Below are 15,335 nucleotides of genomic sequence, written 5' to 3'. Positions count from 1 at the left end.
CTCACTAAACCCCAACGGTCGCTGGCTAATTTTAACTCTGCTGCAAGGGTGTTTCAGAATGAGCCCAGGTTGAGATGAAGCTGAAAAAGAAGATGGAGAGAAGGGGGAGGGGGGGAAAGCAATAACGGAAGGAAGAAAAGAAACAAAAGGCAGAGAGAGAAATGACAACTCATTTCACAGCGCGGCTATCAGTTCTGCTGCCCCTGACAAAATGCAGAAAGCCCGGCTTTTGAGAGAGAAAAGACTCGTAACTATGGCCTGACCATCTGATACATCAATCGGTGTTGCTGCTATTCTCGGCTCCGGGTCCGGATGGGATGCCCTACGGCTATTTTTATCCTCTCCCTACACCTTTTCATTCATGTACAATCCTTCCTGGTCACTCCCTGGTGCATCTGGATTCAACGAGGTAAATCACGAGTCCCCTTGCAGGAATCCTTCCCTGCTTTGACCACGGGAGAGATTCCACAGATAGACAGGCAAGAACAGGTTCAATCGGATTCATGCATGCGGTCAGTTAGCTATGTCCATTTCATCTATCAGACTAGCCAGCTCAATCCATCCTCAGGAGTAGAAATAACAAAGGGGGAATGGAAAGGGAAATAAGAAAAGTACAGTGAAGGATTTACAGTTCATAGAACACATATAGGCCCGTCTGGACCAGAAGCCAACGCTTGGGAATATACAGCTAGGAAATGAATGCAGCAGGTATTGAAGATGAAATGATCAGCACATCAGAGAACCCTCTGGTTGCTTGGGCTAATCAGATCTGGTGCCGTTAAGAAACTGCGTTGGGATCGGGGGCATGGGCGGTGGCGCCGCGGCGGCTGAAGATCCCTCCTCCGTTTCGTCCTCGTCCTCATCCATCTCATCCACCTCGGGATGGCTGCAAAAAAAATCGTCAGTTACTCACCCAATCTGGGAGGAGGTGTGTGAAAAAAAAAAGGGAACCTACGCCAGGAGTTCTTTGATGTTGCGCATCTCATAGTGCTTCTTCCGGTGCTGCTCAAACTGACGATGTTTCTCTGCGGCCTCTTGCGACGTGATTAGCCCATCGGGCCCGGACTGATATTCCCCGTTCGCCTCGCCCGCACCCATCACCACATGCTTGTTGCTTCGGTGCGACTCGTTGCTCAAGCTCCGCTCGCGCACAATTCGGTCATCAGCCCCAGCGTGCGCATCCCCAGGAAATGAGTCTTCCGGCTCGCCCAACTCCAACTCAGGGATTTCATCCTCGGCCACTCCCTTCTTGGGTGCTTTCATGGTCTTGTCCAATTCATCTACCACCACTCCTTGCGCATCAATCAAAGTGTTCTCGGCCTCGAGCTCCTCCTCGTCCTCAGCAGGGTCGTAGTGGGGTGCAAACGGAGTTTTGGGCTCGTCGATCTTCATCTTGGCCGTCTTCTCCTGTTCGGTCAGGTACAAGTTGGCCTCGTCCCATTTCAAGCGCGGCGAGTTCTCTTCCGGTTGACCGTGGATGTGCGCCAATGATTGTCGCCGAGACGATGATCCCGGGCGCGTGTTCGAGGTAGAGCGACGGCGACCGGCATTTTGTAGAGTGTTTTGCAGCGTCAGCTCCTTAGTGTCCACCCCGTCGGGGTCGTTCTGCGGAACGGTCAAGGTGTCATGAACTTGTGCGATCTGCGGAATCGAGCCACTAGAATTCTTGAGGATACCTGGTACCCAAGAAATTAGATCGAAACGTTCCTAGTCATGGCCCATAAACAGGATCACGTACCCTTCGGCCTCTTCTGGGAGTCCTCCATCATGTGGTGCGAAATAGTGGTCATTATAGTCGGAGAAGGAAAAGTATATTGCTTCGAGAAAGGTAGTGTAAACGGATCTCTGACTGAATTGAGAAATTTGAGCAGCGAGGCAGTTGACGAAGGAGTCCAGCTATATCAAGGACGATCGAAGGAAGGCGGAGGCGGAAGACTAGACAAAAGGGAGAGAATCAAGATGGGAAGATGTATCTTTGAGGTTAGATCTGACAGGGATCAGACGAGTCAGCTGCTATTGAAATTCACAAATGCAAGGCCAGCAACTGAGGCTGAGCTGAGCTGACCAAAAGCCTCAGCCTCCGATCGAGCGGTGACAAAAGTCTCACGTACAACTAAATGTACAGTACGGGCTGTACTGTACAGAAACTGTTCAGAAGCTGATTCCCAAGCTTCTTTCGTGTCAAAAAGGAACCACGGCGCGATAAGTGGAATTGTAGGGAAGGAAGACTGCGAATTACAGGCAAGCAGATAAGGCAGAGGGAGGTGGGAGAGAGATGGGGAGGGGAGAGGGAAGGGGAGGGGGAGGGGAAAAAGATGGAAATGTACGGAGTAGAAGTCGAAGGGAGAGAGAGAGAGAAAGTGGCACGTGGGGCTGGCTGGCTAAACTGCCTCCTCCGACGATGACGTCGGGAGCGACACGCAAACAACACTACCTAACAACCACTTTTGCTACCTGAGCACCTGAGGGGGCGACTACTTCCAAGTAACTGGCTAGTCACCCTGCCCATCTTTGTCTTTGATGGCTAGTAGCTACTCACTAAGGTGTTCCTAGTCCTACTCACTGCCAGCTTTGCCAAATCAAGAGCTATCCTTGTCATCTTCGTCAATCCTGGAAAGGGCCCGAGCCTTGAATTCGTCATAGGTATGGCAGATCTATATAACTCATCAGTTTGAAGACCTATGCAGGTATTGGCAGGAATATACGCAGAGAATGAAAGTATTGATACGTAGATTACTTCGAGATCTCGTCTTCTGTCATCACCTGACGCTGATGCGGCCACTCCTGTTCAACACTATAACTCTACATTTGGTGCTTGCACAGCTCATCCCTCCTAGAGCACACCTAGAAAGAAAGAAAAGAAGGGAATTAACAAGAATAATAGGGACGAGAGTGTATCAGGAAGCAAGTAATTTAAATAACACAAAAATAGCAGAGAGCCGCCCTAGGGGGAAAAAAAGAGGGAGAAAAAACAATGGGTAAATGTATAGGGGAATCTCATGACCTTGCCATGCTCCCCAGGAGAGGAGCCACAAACCAGAAATCAAAACATCACGCGCCACAGGCACCTAGACCCATTCACCCCAGAACAAAGGATATCAAGAAAGCCGCACATCTACATGCACAGGGATCAGTCGCGTTACGCGAACCGAGGTGTCTTCGGTCGAAAGCAATAAGTCATCAATGGTATCAAGTCATAAGATGTGAACGGAAAGTAAAACGATTTTAAAAGAAAATCAGAAGAAAGAACCAGGGCAATCCGAGCAGAGAAGAGACTATAAGTGGAGCAAGCAGGAGAACCTAAATATGACTCAAAGCACAGGCGCAGAAGTGTTGAAAGAATTGTTGAAGAGGGCAGTAACATCTATGCGATGGACTCGAACTCCTCGCGCTCACGAAGTCGATTCCGTGCAAGCTCATCTCCGCCGGTGGCCGACAGCTGCATCCAGTGCAGGGCTAGACACATGCTCTGAGGGTCGGATTTCGAGTCCTTGTCGCGGCGATACATCATCTCCGCCTTAAAGGTGTCACGGAGCAAAGTGAGCGGGAGTGTCACCCGCGGCAGGAGCTCGGGATGGGTGAGGTAGAGGATCGCCAGCTCCCGCTGGGCAATTGGATTGCCCTCCTTGGCTGTAATGATCCACATGCCAGCAGCATCTTCAATGGCATGTCCAGCTCGGGAATGGGGTTCGTTTCCAGCAGGATGGCGCCGGCTGAGCTCTTGAGATACGATATTGTCGGCAATCTCAACCATGCTGTTGCATACTTCATCCTTGAGGCTCAATGCTGCCAGACCAAATTGCAAGAAGGCGGTCCCACAATCGGTCTGGTTCAGCGTCTCGCTCGGAACAAAGGCCGAGATGAACTGAAGATCTCGGAAAAGAGTCTTGGGCTTCACCTCAAGTAGCAAGCTTCGCAGTGCGTCGACTATTTGGTGCTCACTGGGGGCGCTGTAGTCTGAAGGGCGGCAGTCAAAGAGGACAGACTCAGCGACGGCGGAATTAGGCGTATCAAGAGCGGCTTTGTCATGCACACGCTTCGCCTGGGACTCTGAAAAGCTGTGTCGAGCACTTCTCTTTCCCTGCATTCCGGCGCTGCGTCCTCGCTGGCATTTGAGGTCTTGGGAGGCAGTAAATGAACCCAGCTCCTCGTTGGTTGTATTGAGGGAAGCGACCACCAATGCTCGTAGATCGCGCAGTGCCTTGAGCTTGACGAAAGGGTTGCCATGTCGGGAAAAGACCTCGATCAGACGATGGAAGATGGCGCTGTACGAGAATTGCGGTACATCTTTTCCAAACTCAGTGTTATTCTTGCAGGGAGAACTCAAAGGGGGTTCAGGGTCCCCGAGCAGTAGGCGGTCTGACGATCCAAGGGATTGGCTTCGCGTACGATTAGATGGTGCACGGTGCAACACATCGCGGACAAGCCGCTCATCACATTCGGTGTAGAATCTTTGAATACGAGCGCGCTTCTTCATCTGCACCTGGATGCGTTGCTGGTTCAGTGCATTAGTGAACCAAGCATCAGTTTCACTGCCACAACTCCAGACGGGAGAACCCAAATCGCTGAGAAGCAAGCTCGTGAGAGTCTGTTTGAGATCATCTATGAAAGCCGCTTTTCCATGCGTCTTGCGGTCATCTCGGCGTGGTTGTTGTGCACTATTATCACTGAACATCGATGGAGGTCGAGAAAAAATACTAGATGAGCTAGGAGCATACTGCGCTGATTGATGTGGCGTCGACCAGAAGGTGCTGTATGAGTCGCCCGTGGTGGTCGATGCTGCTCTTCCTGGCGATCCCCCAATGGAGGAGGTATCTGCAAGTGAGGGATCTCGAGGACCTCTCCACTTGTCGGACAACAGACTCTGATTGGAAGCTTTGTGGTTCAAGGACGACGCATCGGACGAATACCGCGAGATAGAGTCAGCTGGACGGAACTGATTGCCATATCCCTGCGAGGGGTTTGTGAAGTCCCCGCTAGGGGCGTTGAACGGGCGAATTGAAGATAGACCGAGGAAGTTTCGATGGGACGATCCTTCGTACATCGCTCGTTCCTTGTGGTAGAGCTCACTGGCCCACAACACGGGGGTCTCTACCATGCTCTCCCCGACAAGCCGATTGATACTGGCTTGGACTTCATAACAGAATCTGTGGATGCGCTCTTCGCCTTTGCAGAAGTTGTCTATATTGTTATGAGATAGCCATTTGCGGATCAAATCCACCTGCTCATCTGAGAGCTTGTTAGGGCCACCTTGACTGCTGGGCGCTTTCATGATGTTCATGACCTGCAGCTCCGGCTTTTGGAGAAACGCGCTGCCAAATGATCTCGCGTTACCACGAGAACGGCCCTCATATGGCGTTTGCTTATGCGGACGAGCGGAATAGATCATCGTCTTGAGAGCCAAAGCAACGTTTTTGGCATCTTCATACCTCATCGAATTTTTCACATCCGTCACGTACCACATCTTGTTGCGAAGACCAGCCACGGTGGCCATCATATCCTTGACCAGTTTCTGCAATCGCCGAGTCTGTCTGTGGAGTGCAGTAAACTCGGTTTCACAACGCTCGATCACGGCCCGTGACATCTGGAGGGAGCGGGCACAGGAAGTGTGCATTGGCTCAAGGATCCATGTGTCATCTGCAAGTCTGGTAGAAGAACTTGCGACGCTGCGAAGAAGCTGGCGGCCCGCATTCCACCAATAATGGGCACCAATGAAGTCGGATTCGTGGTGGCAGTGCTGCATCGCTTTGTTGAAGCGTTGCTTGAGCGATGCGCTATCTGCCATAGAAAGACTTTTGAGATGCCGCAATTCGACATCAGCACCGTCGTTGGAAGGACTTTCCTGAATCAACTTCACAATGGCCGTCTGTAGAGCTTCAAGGTTGTCCTCCGACTCTAGGGCGGCGGATTGAGCATCTTCAGCAAAGGTACTGTCCAAGAGTGAAGTCTGGCAGTCGTCAGCGAATAGTCCCCATGCCAATCTACCCTGCTTGGAGATTGAAAAAACAGCCCATTCTTCCGCGGCCGGAGGTTCCAGAATAGCCCGACCATCGGGCCCACACATTTCTGACAGCTCATACCGAATCCTGTCGGCATTACGGTTAATGCTTTCCTCGGCATTTGAGAGAAGATTAATGGCGGAGGCAAGCAGACCCTGGCCCTGGGTCGCATGCCTGGGAAAGAGTTCAACGACAGGTTTGAAAAACCCGGGCTCCGCCACAGCAGTTATCGGTCTTTCTGAGAAGATAGAGGGAACACTTGGAGAGGCAGAGACCCCGGAAGACGACATTGGAGAGCCGCTCATTGAGGCGGATGACCTAGGGTAAAGCGTATTGAGTAATGTAAGAATATCTGCACCAGAAAGCATTATAGACCCGGCAGGTGATTGCTGCCCACTCGAGTACTTGCGAGTCGATTGTGCTGGGTCGGAGTCCTTGCCCAGTAATTCAGGTTGAAAGCGGCTGAGCATGCTTTCCACCCGACGCCTTACAGTCAGGCGGACCATCGAATAGTGGTGCCTGTTGAACAAAGACTGGTTAGATATGATTATCAAAAGGCTTTGAGTTTGACTACCGTAAAGGCTGGATACTAACATTGAGCGTAGTATGGCGTAGACTTGTGAATACGCACGAAGGCCCACCTGTCCGAGAAGTTTCTCGCGGGCATCATTACGCACATGAAAGTCAAGGAGAAGACCATGCGCCTGGACACCAGTCAGCGGGGGGGTGGGGTTCTGTCTCATGCTTGCTCGGGGTGTCTTCATACCTCTGGGAAAGTGAGTGCGCCGTATAAGAATTTGGCGAAGAACCATTGAACGAATAACAATTCGAGAAACCGGTTACGGTCATCCCGATGCTCTAGTTTCTGTAATGTAGCACAGCTTAGTTGCATCACGGCTTGTGGAAACCCTCCATCTGGGTCATCCAGGAGTTTGAACAACGCATCTACTGCAGAAGCAAAAAACTCCTCGGCCACATCTGTTCGTAAAGGATCAGGCGGTTCCACATCCACATCCAAGCCTGGCGGGGGTTCTACATGCTCCAGAAGGAAAGCGCCGGCTTGTAGCATATCCATGAGATAGAGTTCGAACTTCGGCTTCACTTTCCACTCACTTCCCGTGGCCCAGGCAGTCAAGATGTAGGGAATAAGAGCACCATGCCTATGTCCGTCCTGGGTCAGAAGCTTCGCACAGACGGAAGACCAAACATCTAAACGTAATCGTGCTTCCGCGGCATCGGTATCCAGAGGGGTTGCAAAAACATTGAAGAGCAATATTGAGAGGGCATCTTTGCGTTCAAATGCCAGAGTACGGTCCTTGTACGGAAGGGAAGCGGCCGAGCTGCGCTTCATCCCATGGGACCGGGACCGGGATGCTGCCGAGGACGATAGATCACTGCCAGATTCCCATGGGGCACCAGTGGACGAGACAAGGGCTGCCCGTTGGGTCGGAGTCAATACCCGCAGTTTTTCAAACACAAATTGTGGATCGGTGCGGACCAGATGTAGAATGTCAAGCAAATCAGTCCTGGATTGGGGGCTCAGCTGGAGGAAAAAGTCCGGAGGACGGTCGACAACCGACGACCGAGTATGCGGCCATCCGTCCAGCGGATCCTGCCGCTGGAAATGGCGCTGAAATGTCGCATTGCACGACTCCTGAAAATCAACGAGAGTTTGATAAATAGTAATGAAATTTCCCTTGTCGTCGTGGCGGAGCCGGTCGACCAATGCCCTTTGGGCAGCAGCTCCGACACGGATCAAGCGAGCGGAAACACCCACAGCGACTTTAGTGGCATGTAAGTGGCCTTCCAATCGCTTTCGACTGGCTTGTTTGTGCTGATTCTGACGGTATTGGCTGGCCAGGTCCTCAAAGGTAATCTTGGAATGTTCCACGGCTTGAGTAGAGCGCTGGGTGTCCTGAGGTCCATCCACGGTGCAATTGGCCGGGGCAAGGTGTTGCGAGCTTGAGCAGCTCAAATTGCCAGACTCACCTACGATACAGTGCGTCATCGAGTCTGAAGAAGCCCGCAAGGGGGGCGTAATTGCAGTCACAGCGGGAGTGGAAGGTTGAGGCGCAGCCTCACATGGCGAGGTGGCTTGAATGGACGAAGGAATCAAGCCTGGGGCACGAAGGGCAAGGAAGAGTTGTCAGCCAATGATCAAAAACACTGGCAAGTAGTCTTATGGTTTCAAAGGCAGATTGATTGCATTAACCTGAGCGATTCGAGCGACATGTAAGGCGAAGGGGGACGAATTTGTGGGAAATTTCACAGAAGGGGCGGACGGAAAAAAAGCAACCTGCGGACTTACAGGTCACATAAGCCGGGGTTGATGGACGACCATCGACTTGGGCATCGGACATTGTGGTGTTGCCATGGGCAGGTTCCCGGCCAAATAGCCACGAGGAAGACGGTCGAGGTCGCAAGGCGCCTTTGGCGTGGATATCTTCCTTCCTATCGCATGATTTCCCTAGAGTTGTGGTGGATGGCGGACGGTGGTCCTCACGGGTGAAGTGTAGAAGCTGTAGCTGCTGAATGGTGGACACGATGGCGCGCTCCAGATTGAGCTGGAAAAGATCGAAAAGGAAGAGGGAAGAAGATGGAAGGAGAATGATGGAGGAGGGAAGTGAAGAGATCGTTGGTTCAGGGTAGCAATATGATGTAGGTATGGGATCTCAACCGAATGTAAGAACCAGTGGATGTGCGCAAGGCGGTAGGTCAATGATTATAGTTGGAAGATAGTAAGATCAAGATGACCGAGTTCAGGTAATTAGTGTATCGAAGACTAATTAACCAGCGGGTAAGGTAGAGTATATTCCAATAATGACGGAGGATTCTACTGTGTCGGATCCACAAATCTTCGATCGAGGAATGCGGAAGCAGAGTCCAGGTAAGAGAAGCGCAGATATATCTATCGAATGGCGCAAAGTCGCAGTGTAAGAGGCTGTTCTTAGTATTGACTGAAAGGGTGAAGTGGCGATGGACAGGATAATAGACCCCGACTTGATCCGGACGATAAACGAAAGGAGCGGGGGAGAAGAGGGACAACTGGCCGACCGGGCTGTGGGCGGGAAAATGAGGTATGACTTGCAGCGAAGGCCAGCCGTAGACAGAAGGGGGAAGAGGAGGAAGAAAAAGAAGAAGAAGAGGGAAAGAAGGCAGAGAGAGGAAGGAAAAGCAAAAGAAGTGGAATAAGTGGAAGAAGCAGAGACAACAACGACAACAACAATAACAGCGGCGGCGGCAGCAGCAGCAGCAGCAAAGTTTAGTGGGTTAGTGGATGCCAGCAAATCGAGCAAACCCAGATTAGTTTAGACTACTACTGTAGTTAGGTGTAGGTACGGTAGAAGATAATAGTCACACAGTCGCAGCTGATGATGATGAAGAAGGAGAAGAAGAGGAGATTAACAACTTGTTGAATAACTACTCCGTAATGAATAATATTGATCATGTGTGGGGGATATTCTCAACCACAGATGGGGGACTAACCACGGAGTACGTCAAGCTAACTTCTGGCAGACTAGCAAATAATAACTACAGGAGTACTCCTCCTCGATGACTATAATATCCATCCAACAGTAAATCCTTCTCCTTCCTTCCTTCCTCTCTGTCTTGCTTCGTCCAATTTTTTTTGTCCCTTCGAGGTACGGGCAGCACTATACATCACACGGAGAATAGCCAAAGACGGCGGTGGTGACTCGAATCGGACACATGCAGCAGCAACCTAGAGAGGAGGGGAGGGGGCAGGAGAATAGAGAATAACTAACTAATCATGATCTCTCCAGCTAACTTATTTGCTGATGATGATGCAGACAAATAAAAAGTGCAAAGACAATAATGAATTTAGGAAAAAGAAAAAAATCAGAAATAAAGAACATTAAAAAGGCCCGGTGGGAGTCCAGACACGGTACCTTGCCGGGGGTCCAGGCGGGCAAGCGGTACCTCCCGGGTACCTGTCCCAGACTATTCTACTCAGTAACTTATACTCTATACTGCTCTACTCCGCGTACAGTACTCTACTTCCTTCGCAGCAGTCTTATCAGCCACTTCGTAGAATAACTACACGCATATCTCAGCGTCATCTCACCCTCCCTAAATGAAGGGTTGGATGTGGTCGGTCTTGCAGGTAATTGTCCGTCTGATCCATGCCCCCCTCGCTAGTCCGCTAGCCCTCGAGGGGGGTTTGATACAGGTTTGATACAGGTTTGATACGACAATGATTAAACCAGAAACGATTCATTCCAGCCTACTGCTCTCTTTTTGCCCCGCTCCCCTCAAGACCAAGATTTCTCCTTGTCCTCCGCTCACTAGGCCAAGTCCCGAGCGAACGAACCCACGAGAAGTCAAAGATCCAAGCATGAACAGCATACCTAAGGCTAGATAGGTGGGGGGGATGATGAGGGGGCAAGAGAGAGAGGGAGAGAGAGATCCATTTCTTGATGTGTTGGCAACGCATGCATGCATGCATGCATGCATGGAGGGGGTAAAACCCGCCTAAAACCTCCCCCCTCCTCGCTCTTCTTTGCTACTGTGATTTGTTGGTCAACCCCCTCTCCCCTCCCCCTTACTGCGTTGGCAAGTATTGCAGATTTTGGGGGAGGGAGGGGGGATCGGAGCTGAAACCGATCAGCTAATTATTGTGATAGGTGGTTGATTGGTGTGTATGTCTGTGTGTGTGCGTATTGCAACTTGCAAGTCAGTCAGACAGTCGAGAAGGCAAGAGAGACTAAGTACAAGAAAGAACTGTTCAGCTGGCATAGTGACTGCGCTTAGCCGGATCTCGTTAGTGCTACAGTAGTAGCCACAAGTACATGAGTAATGATCTCCACTCTTTGCACGTGTTCAACCACCACTGCCCAGTTTGGCTGACCTCTGCTCGGGTTAGTCAGACATAGTGCAGTGGGTTCACTGAGTGATGTGTTGTCATTGACCTCCAGAATTCAAGACTGCTGGTACCACTACCTTGCTTGGGTATAATTTATCACTTGTACTACCTACTAAGCAGGTACAGGTACATACAAGTTGTACTCGGGCTACCCCGGTGCCTACCACCCCAACTCATTCACAAAATCCAGCAGATCTTTACGTCGTATGTTTCAAGCCTCAATGGACCATATTGCACAATACCACGGTCAATTCTCATTTTTGTGTATGTCTGTACTGCACCACCGCCGGCTGTCAAACAGATTTAGGTTATGCCACTAGCTTCGCTGGCAGACCACCACAACAATTGGAGCTAAAAGTGGAGTGGGTATCCTCTTCCCCCCCACCGGTCCTCCATCATCTTGGGTACTGTACATACATGCTGTACGAACTGCACCACATACATCCAGTACATGTACTTTTCCGGCGTACAGGACATCAAATGTCAAGCAATCTCGTCCACAACTAAAATCCCTCCCTTCTCTATAAATACTAGACTATATTGAAGGGCAGAAAATATGATCTGAAAAGAAAAAAAAAGAAAGAAAGAAACGCCAGATCAAAAAGAGCACAGATTGCCTTAAGAATCCTTGTACTTCAACTCAGGTATCGTTCGAAAACACTATCATCCATTTCTCTCTCCATCACGGCAGCCTCGGATGAACACAGTCACAGTCACGTTTGACACTTGAGACACAATAGCAGGGGGGAGCATGATAAGAAATGACACGACAAGAGGAAAAATAGAAAGAATGATGAAGATAAATATGAATATAAATATGTAGAAGAGGGGCGCAGGTCCTTGCCGATGGCCAATAGATTAGCCCAATTGGTTGGACCCAGTCCCTGGGGTAAGGGGAATGATGGCGCCCTTCAAGTTGAATGCGTTGTCCCCCCCCCCAAACTCGCTGCTTTGCCTCGTCTGCCTCTAGTTACAGACCCATTTCTTGTCAGCCTCCTTCTGTCCTACTCGCGTGGCCACGCTGTTCAGCGTATCTTTCAGGACGTCCTTCGAGACCTTCGGGAACCTATCGCAAGCGAAACCATGGAGATTAGCCTTCCGTTTCCTTGAGACAAGTCAACATGTGGGTCCACGTCTTACCGTTTCTTCAAGATTTCAAGCAATCCCAGCTTGGTCAGGTCACTGCCATCCACCACCTGCTTGAACTCACCCAGCTGCTCGGCCGGAAACGTCCGCTGTTTCGTTCGTCCCGCTGTCACCACCGCAAAAGCGCCCCCGTCCGCCGTCGATCCTCCTCCAGGGGAGCCCTTGTGGGAGCCAGGGACCGCCTGGCCCATGAAGGTATGCAGCGTCGACCGCCCTAGACCCGCAGCGCCCGGCACGGAATCTGCAGGCTTAGGTTTTTGCCAATACACGGTGGAGAACGGATCGATAGGGAAAGGCACCGAGTCGGAAATCGTTTCCAATTTGTACATCTGCAGCTCGGAGTCCACGCCTTGTTCCTGCCATCGGATGCCGGTGCTAACAGGTTCTAGGTCGCCCACGATGAGGCGTCGTTTGCCGTCAACAAGGTGGTCATCCTCGTCATCTAGGAAACCATCCATGTCGTCCTCGCCATCCTCGCTCATCTCGTCCTCTTCCTCCGAGTCGAGCTCCTCGCCTTCTTCGGGCTCCTCCCATTCGGCCTCCGAGTCATAGTCGTAATTGATCTCTGGTAATCCTCGGCGGAAAGGGTTGCGCATCAGCCGATGGGCAGCTGCCTCGGGTAGACGCTTGGTAAATGTGCCCTGATAGGGTGGGCGCACATCCTCCCCAAACCTGAAAGATTTCATTGTTACTTGCCGCAGCAGCTCCCGCGGCTTTCTCTGGGCATCCTCGGAAGGTCCGGCCTGGTCGGCCAGATTCTGCATCTGAATTAGGATTTCCTTTACCGAGGCAGGCAATCTCCCACACCGGCGTCTGTATGGGATGAGGTTGAATAGCTCGGAGGGACGAAATGCGGAAGGCGGGGCGGTGGCGTTGGATTTCAGGTAGACATCTACCTTTTCTTGGGTATGATGAAGAGCTTTGGCATCACGCTGGAACTGATGGGGCGGCGCAACTTTGGTGTGCGACTGCAAGAAGAAATCAGGGAAATCGCGCTGGTAGTCGGATACAGCGGAGGGAGCCGGGTCATGGAAGGATTCGGGTGCAGCGCCAGCGCCGGTCGTTCTCTGAGGTGAGAGTGAGATGGTTTTGTTGGTGGTCAAACTGGGATTCGAGGAGGCGATGGCGGGTTTGGGTTTGGCAAAGAAAGAATTCAGCTTCGTTTGTGACTGTCAATGCGGTTAGAAGTGAGGTCTTGGGCGTAGAACCTTGCCCCGGAAAGGGCGGCGTAGCAATTACTCACTCTCTCCTTCCTCGACTTCTCCTCCTCTTTCTTCTTCTTTTCTTCCTCCTTTGCGGCCTTCTCCTCCTCCTTCACCTTTCGCTTTTCCTCCTTCTCGGCATCTCGCTTTTTGCGTTCTTCCTCTTTGGCCCGCTTCTCTTCTTCCCGTTCGGCCTCGCGTTTGCGCTTTTCCTCGTCCTTCTTCGCCTTTTCTTCTATTCTCTGCCGCTCCTTGACTTCCTTCTCCTCCACCTTCCGCGCCTTCTCTTGCTGCTTCTGCCGCTCCTTGGCCTCCTTCTCTTGTTGCTTGGTTTCCTTGCTGGTGGGAGAAAGCTTCCTCTTCTTGGCCGCTGGCACCGTAAAAGACCCAGTTCCGTCGCCTGATGCAGACAAGCCAGCATGCGCACTATCTGATGGCGGGGCGGGGGAAACAGCAGCAGTCCGTGCAGACCGGGTACTCGAGTTGCCATCGCCGTCGGGGGAAGGTAGAGCAGCACCGGTCTCGCCGTCCGAGCCAGCCACCTTTTGCAGGTGAGCCCGCAGGGCATCGTGATTCTCTTTATCGTCGTCGGGTGTAGATGTAGTTGAAATACCTGTCGTCGGAGGCTGTTGCACGGAGACGCCGGGACGATCCCCTGCGCTATCTTCGGTCGTCTCGGTATCGATGTCCATGGTCAATTCATGGACGACCGACCCGCCATTTTCTGAGTCCATCCCGCCCATCTCATCATCTTGTATTGAACGCTTGCGCGTGCTGCTGGGAGATGTAGACATGATCGAAGGGTATGTGTTCGGAGGTAACGGCGAGCGGTGACTGTGGTTATTTATAGCGGCGGTATTGCTGGTAGCAGGAGTCGAGGCGAGCGCGGAAGGCGGAGGGGGAGGAGGCTTGAGGCTCGGTGGCACCGGGCTGGAGGCATCCATTGTGGTGGTCGACATCGCTTCTTGCGAGACCCTTATAGTAACAATGTGTAAATCTTGGCTAAGGTTATGCGGAGGTCAATGTGAGTTGTGGTTTAATTATATTACCGGGCAGGTGCGGGTGTGTGAAAAGGGTATGAGGAATCGTGTCGTCCAGTCGGGGTGCAACAATCGGTTAATATGGAAAGAACGTGAACATCACTAGGCGACGCGACCAAAGGACATATCCCCGGATGATGTTAGTTGGTATCCTTCCTTCCTCTCATAAGTCCTTTGCAATTGGATTGATGGCCTGACTCACCGGTTTCAAAGGTGGAGATTACAGCTGCAATATGCCAGCAGAGCCAGGGCCAGGGCTCATGGGGTTGCAGTCGGTGTGAGGTTGGTATAAGGTGGGGGGTGAAAGTGATGGCAGTTGTAACACACACACACACACACACACACACACGGGGAATTTGCCTCGAATAGAACGAGGCAAGATGATCCTCTCCCTCTCTCTTACACTCACAGACTGTTTCTGCCCTGTGCAAGAATTGAGCCAGAGGAGTGGGAAGCTTGGCGAGTGTCCCGTCCTGACCAGATTGCCTGAAACGCGTTAATTGATGTTGCGCGACGGAAATTCGCGTTCGGCACGTGTAAGTGCTTATGTAAGCTCTAATCATAAACATTATCAACCGTCATCAAAACCTCACTTGCATCACCTTGATGCCATATGTTGGCTCTCACCCGGTCTGGGGATTGTGATTTTGAACTACCTTACTGAAAAATCGTCACTGCGGTGTCTCGATAGTAGGGTAGCAGGAAGACCCGTTCCAAGTATATGCCACTCTAACTACAAACAACGGCTGCCATATGTACATGAGTATTATTTATTACTATGATTACTCATAAATCCATCAGGCACATGGGTGCGGACCAATCACACCCATCTGCCGTACGCAATCCGTACGACACGAAAAGAGAGAGAGACAAAAGCGCCAATAACATGCTGTCAGGGGAATAGAACAAGTGTGCAATACAAAAGTGAACTTGGAAACAGAACAATCAGAATTGTGACCCAGCCATTATAGCATTTGGGCCCGAGGCTCTAGCACAAAGCCTAGACACCGGCCATCAAATGCGAGGCAGGACTGCAGGAAGAAAAGAGGTTCCACGGAGATCGAAA

General features: G+C 51.3%; 4 protein-coding genes across 4 annotated transcripts; 1 reads left to right on the top strand and 3 right to left on the bottom strand.

The window, feature by feature from the left end:
- Positions 1-759: 759 nt before the first annotated feature.
- Positions 760-2,227, bottom strand: BO95DRAFT_408199 (PP1-complex regulatory subunit GLC8; the record flags this gene model as incomplete). Its single annotated transcript, XM_025584097.1, has 3 exons — positions 1,739-2,227; positions 956-1,676; positions 760-886 (listed from the first exon to the last, which is right to left on the bottom strand). The coding sequence occupies exons 1-3, from the start codon at positions 1,788-1,790 to the stop codon at positions 760-762; spliced, it is 900 nt and encodes a 299-aa protein (XP_025445045.1). The 5' UTR covers positions 1,791-2,227.
- A 946-nt stretch (positions 2,228-3,173) lies between these two features.
- Positions 3,174-8,102, bottom strand: BO95DRAFT_50925 (uncharacterized protein). The gene is made up of 3 exons (XM_025591305.1): positions 6,766-8,102; positions 6,594-6,703; positions 3,174-6,518 (listed from the first exon to the last, which is right to left on the bottom strand). Exons 1-3 carry the CDS (start codon positions 8,005-8,007, stop codon positions 3,365-3,367), a joined length of 4,506 nt encoding a protein of 1,501 aa, XP_025445044.1. The 5' UTR covers positions 8,008-8,102; the 3' UTR covers positions 3,174-3,364.
- Positions 8,103-10,207: 2,105 nt separating this feature from the next.
- On the top strand, positions 10,208-10,689 carry BO95DRAFT_440322 (uncharacterized protein; the record flags this gene model as incomplete). Its single annotated transcript, XM_025585936.1, has 1 exon — positions 10,208-10,689. A coding segment is annotated over exon 1 (164 nt), but the record flags the coding sequence as incomplete, so codon positions are not given.
- Positions 10,690-11,847: 1,158 nt separating this feature from the next.
- Positions 11,848-14,173, bottom strand: BO95DRAFT_356857 (putative chromatin assembly factor 1 subunit A; the record flags this gene model as incomplete). Its single annotated transcript, XM_025582326.1, has 4 exons — positions 11,848-11,947; positions 12,022-13,196; positions 13,271-13,659; positions 13,843-14,173. 4 exons carry the CDS (start codon positions 14,171-14,173, stop codon positions 11,848-11,850), a joined length of 1,995 nt encoding a protein of 664 aa, XP_025445042.1.
- Between the last annotated feature and the right edge of the window lie 1,162 nt (positions 14,174-15,335).

This window comes from Aspergillus brunneoviolaceus (genome assembly GCF_003184695.1).
Source record: "Aspergillus brunneoviolaceus CBS 621.78 unplaced genomic scaffold BO95scaffold_14, whole genome shotgun sequence".
In the NCBI taxonomy this organism is placed as follows: domain Eukaryota; kingdom Fungi; phylum Ascomycota; class Eurotiomycetes; order Eurotiales; family Aspergillaceae; genus Aspergillus; species Aspergillus brunneoviolaceus.
The sequence above is the reverse complement of the archived record's forward strand: the minus strand, read 5'-3'. Positions and strand labels throughout refer to the sequence as shown.

Excerpts from the sequence above, each read along its gene's own strand:
- BO95DRAFT_50925 (XM_025591305.1), bottom strand. The coding sequence starts at position 8,007 with ATGACGCACTGTATCGTAGGTGAGTCTGGCAATTTGAGCTGCTCAAGC. Across the intron at positions 6,704-6,765 it reads GCGCACTCACTTTCCCAGAG|GCGCATGGTCTTCTCCTTGA; the intron begins GTATGAAGACAC and ends ACTGGTGTCCAG. Across the intron at positions 6,519-6,593 it reads TACGCCATACTACGCTCAAT|GCACCACTATTCGATGGTCC; the intron begins GTTAGTATCCAG and ends TTTGTTCAACAG.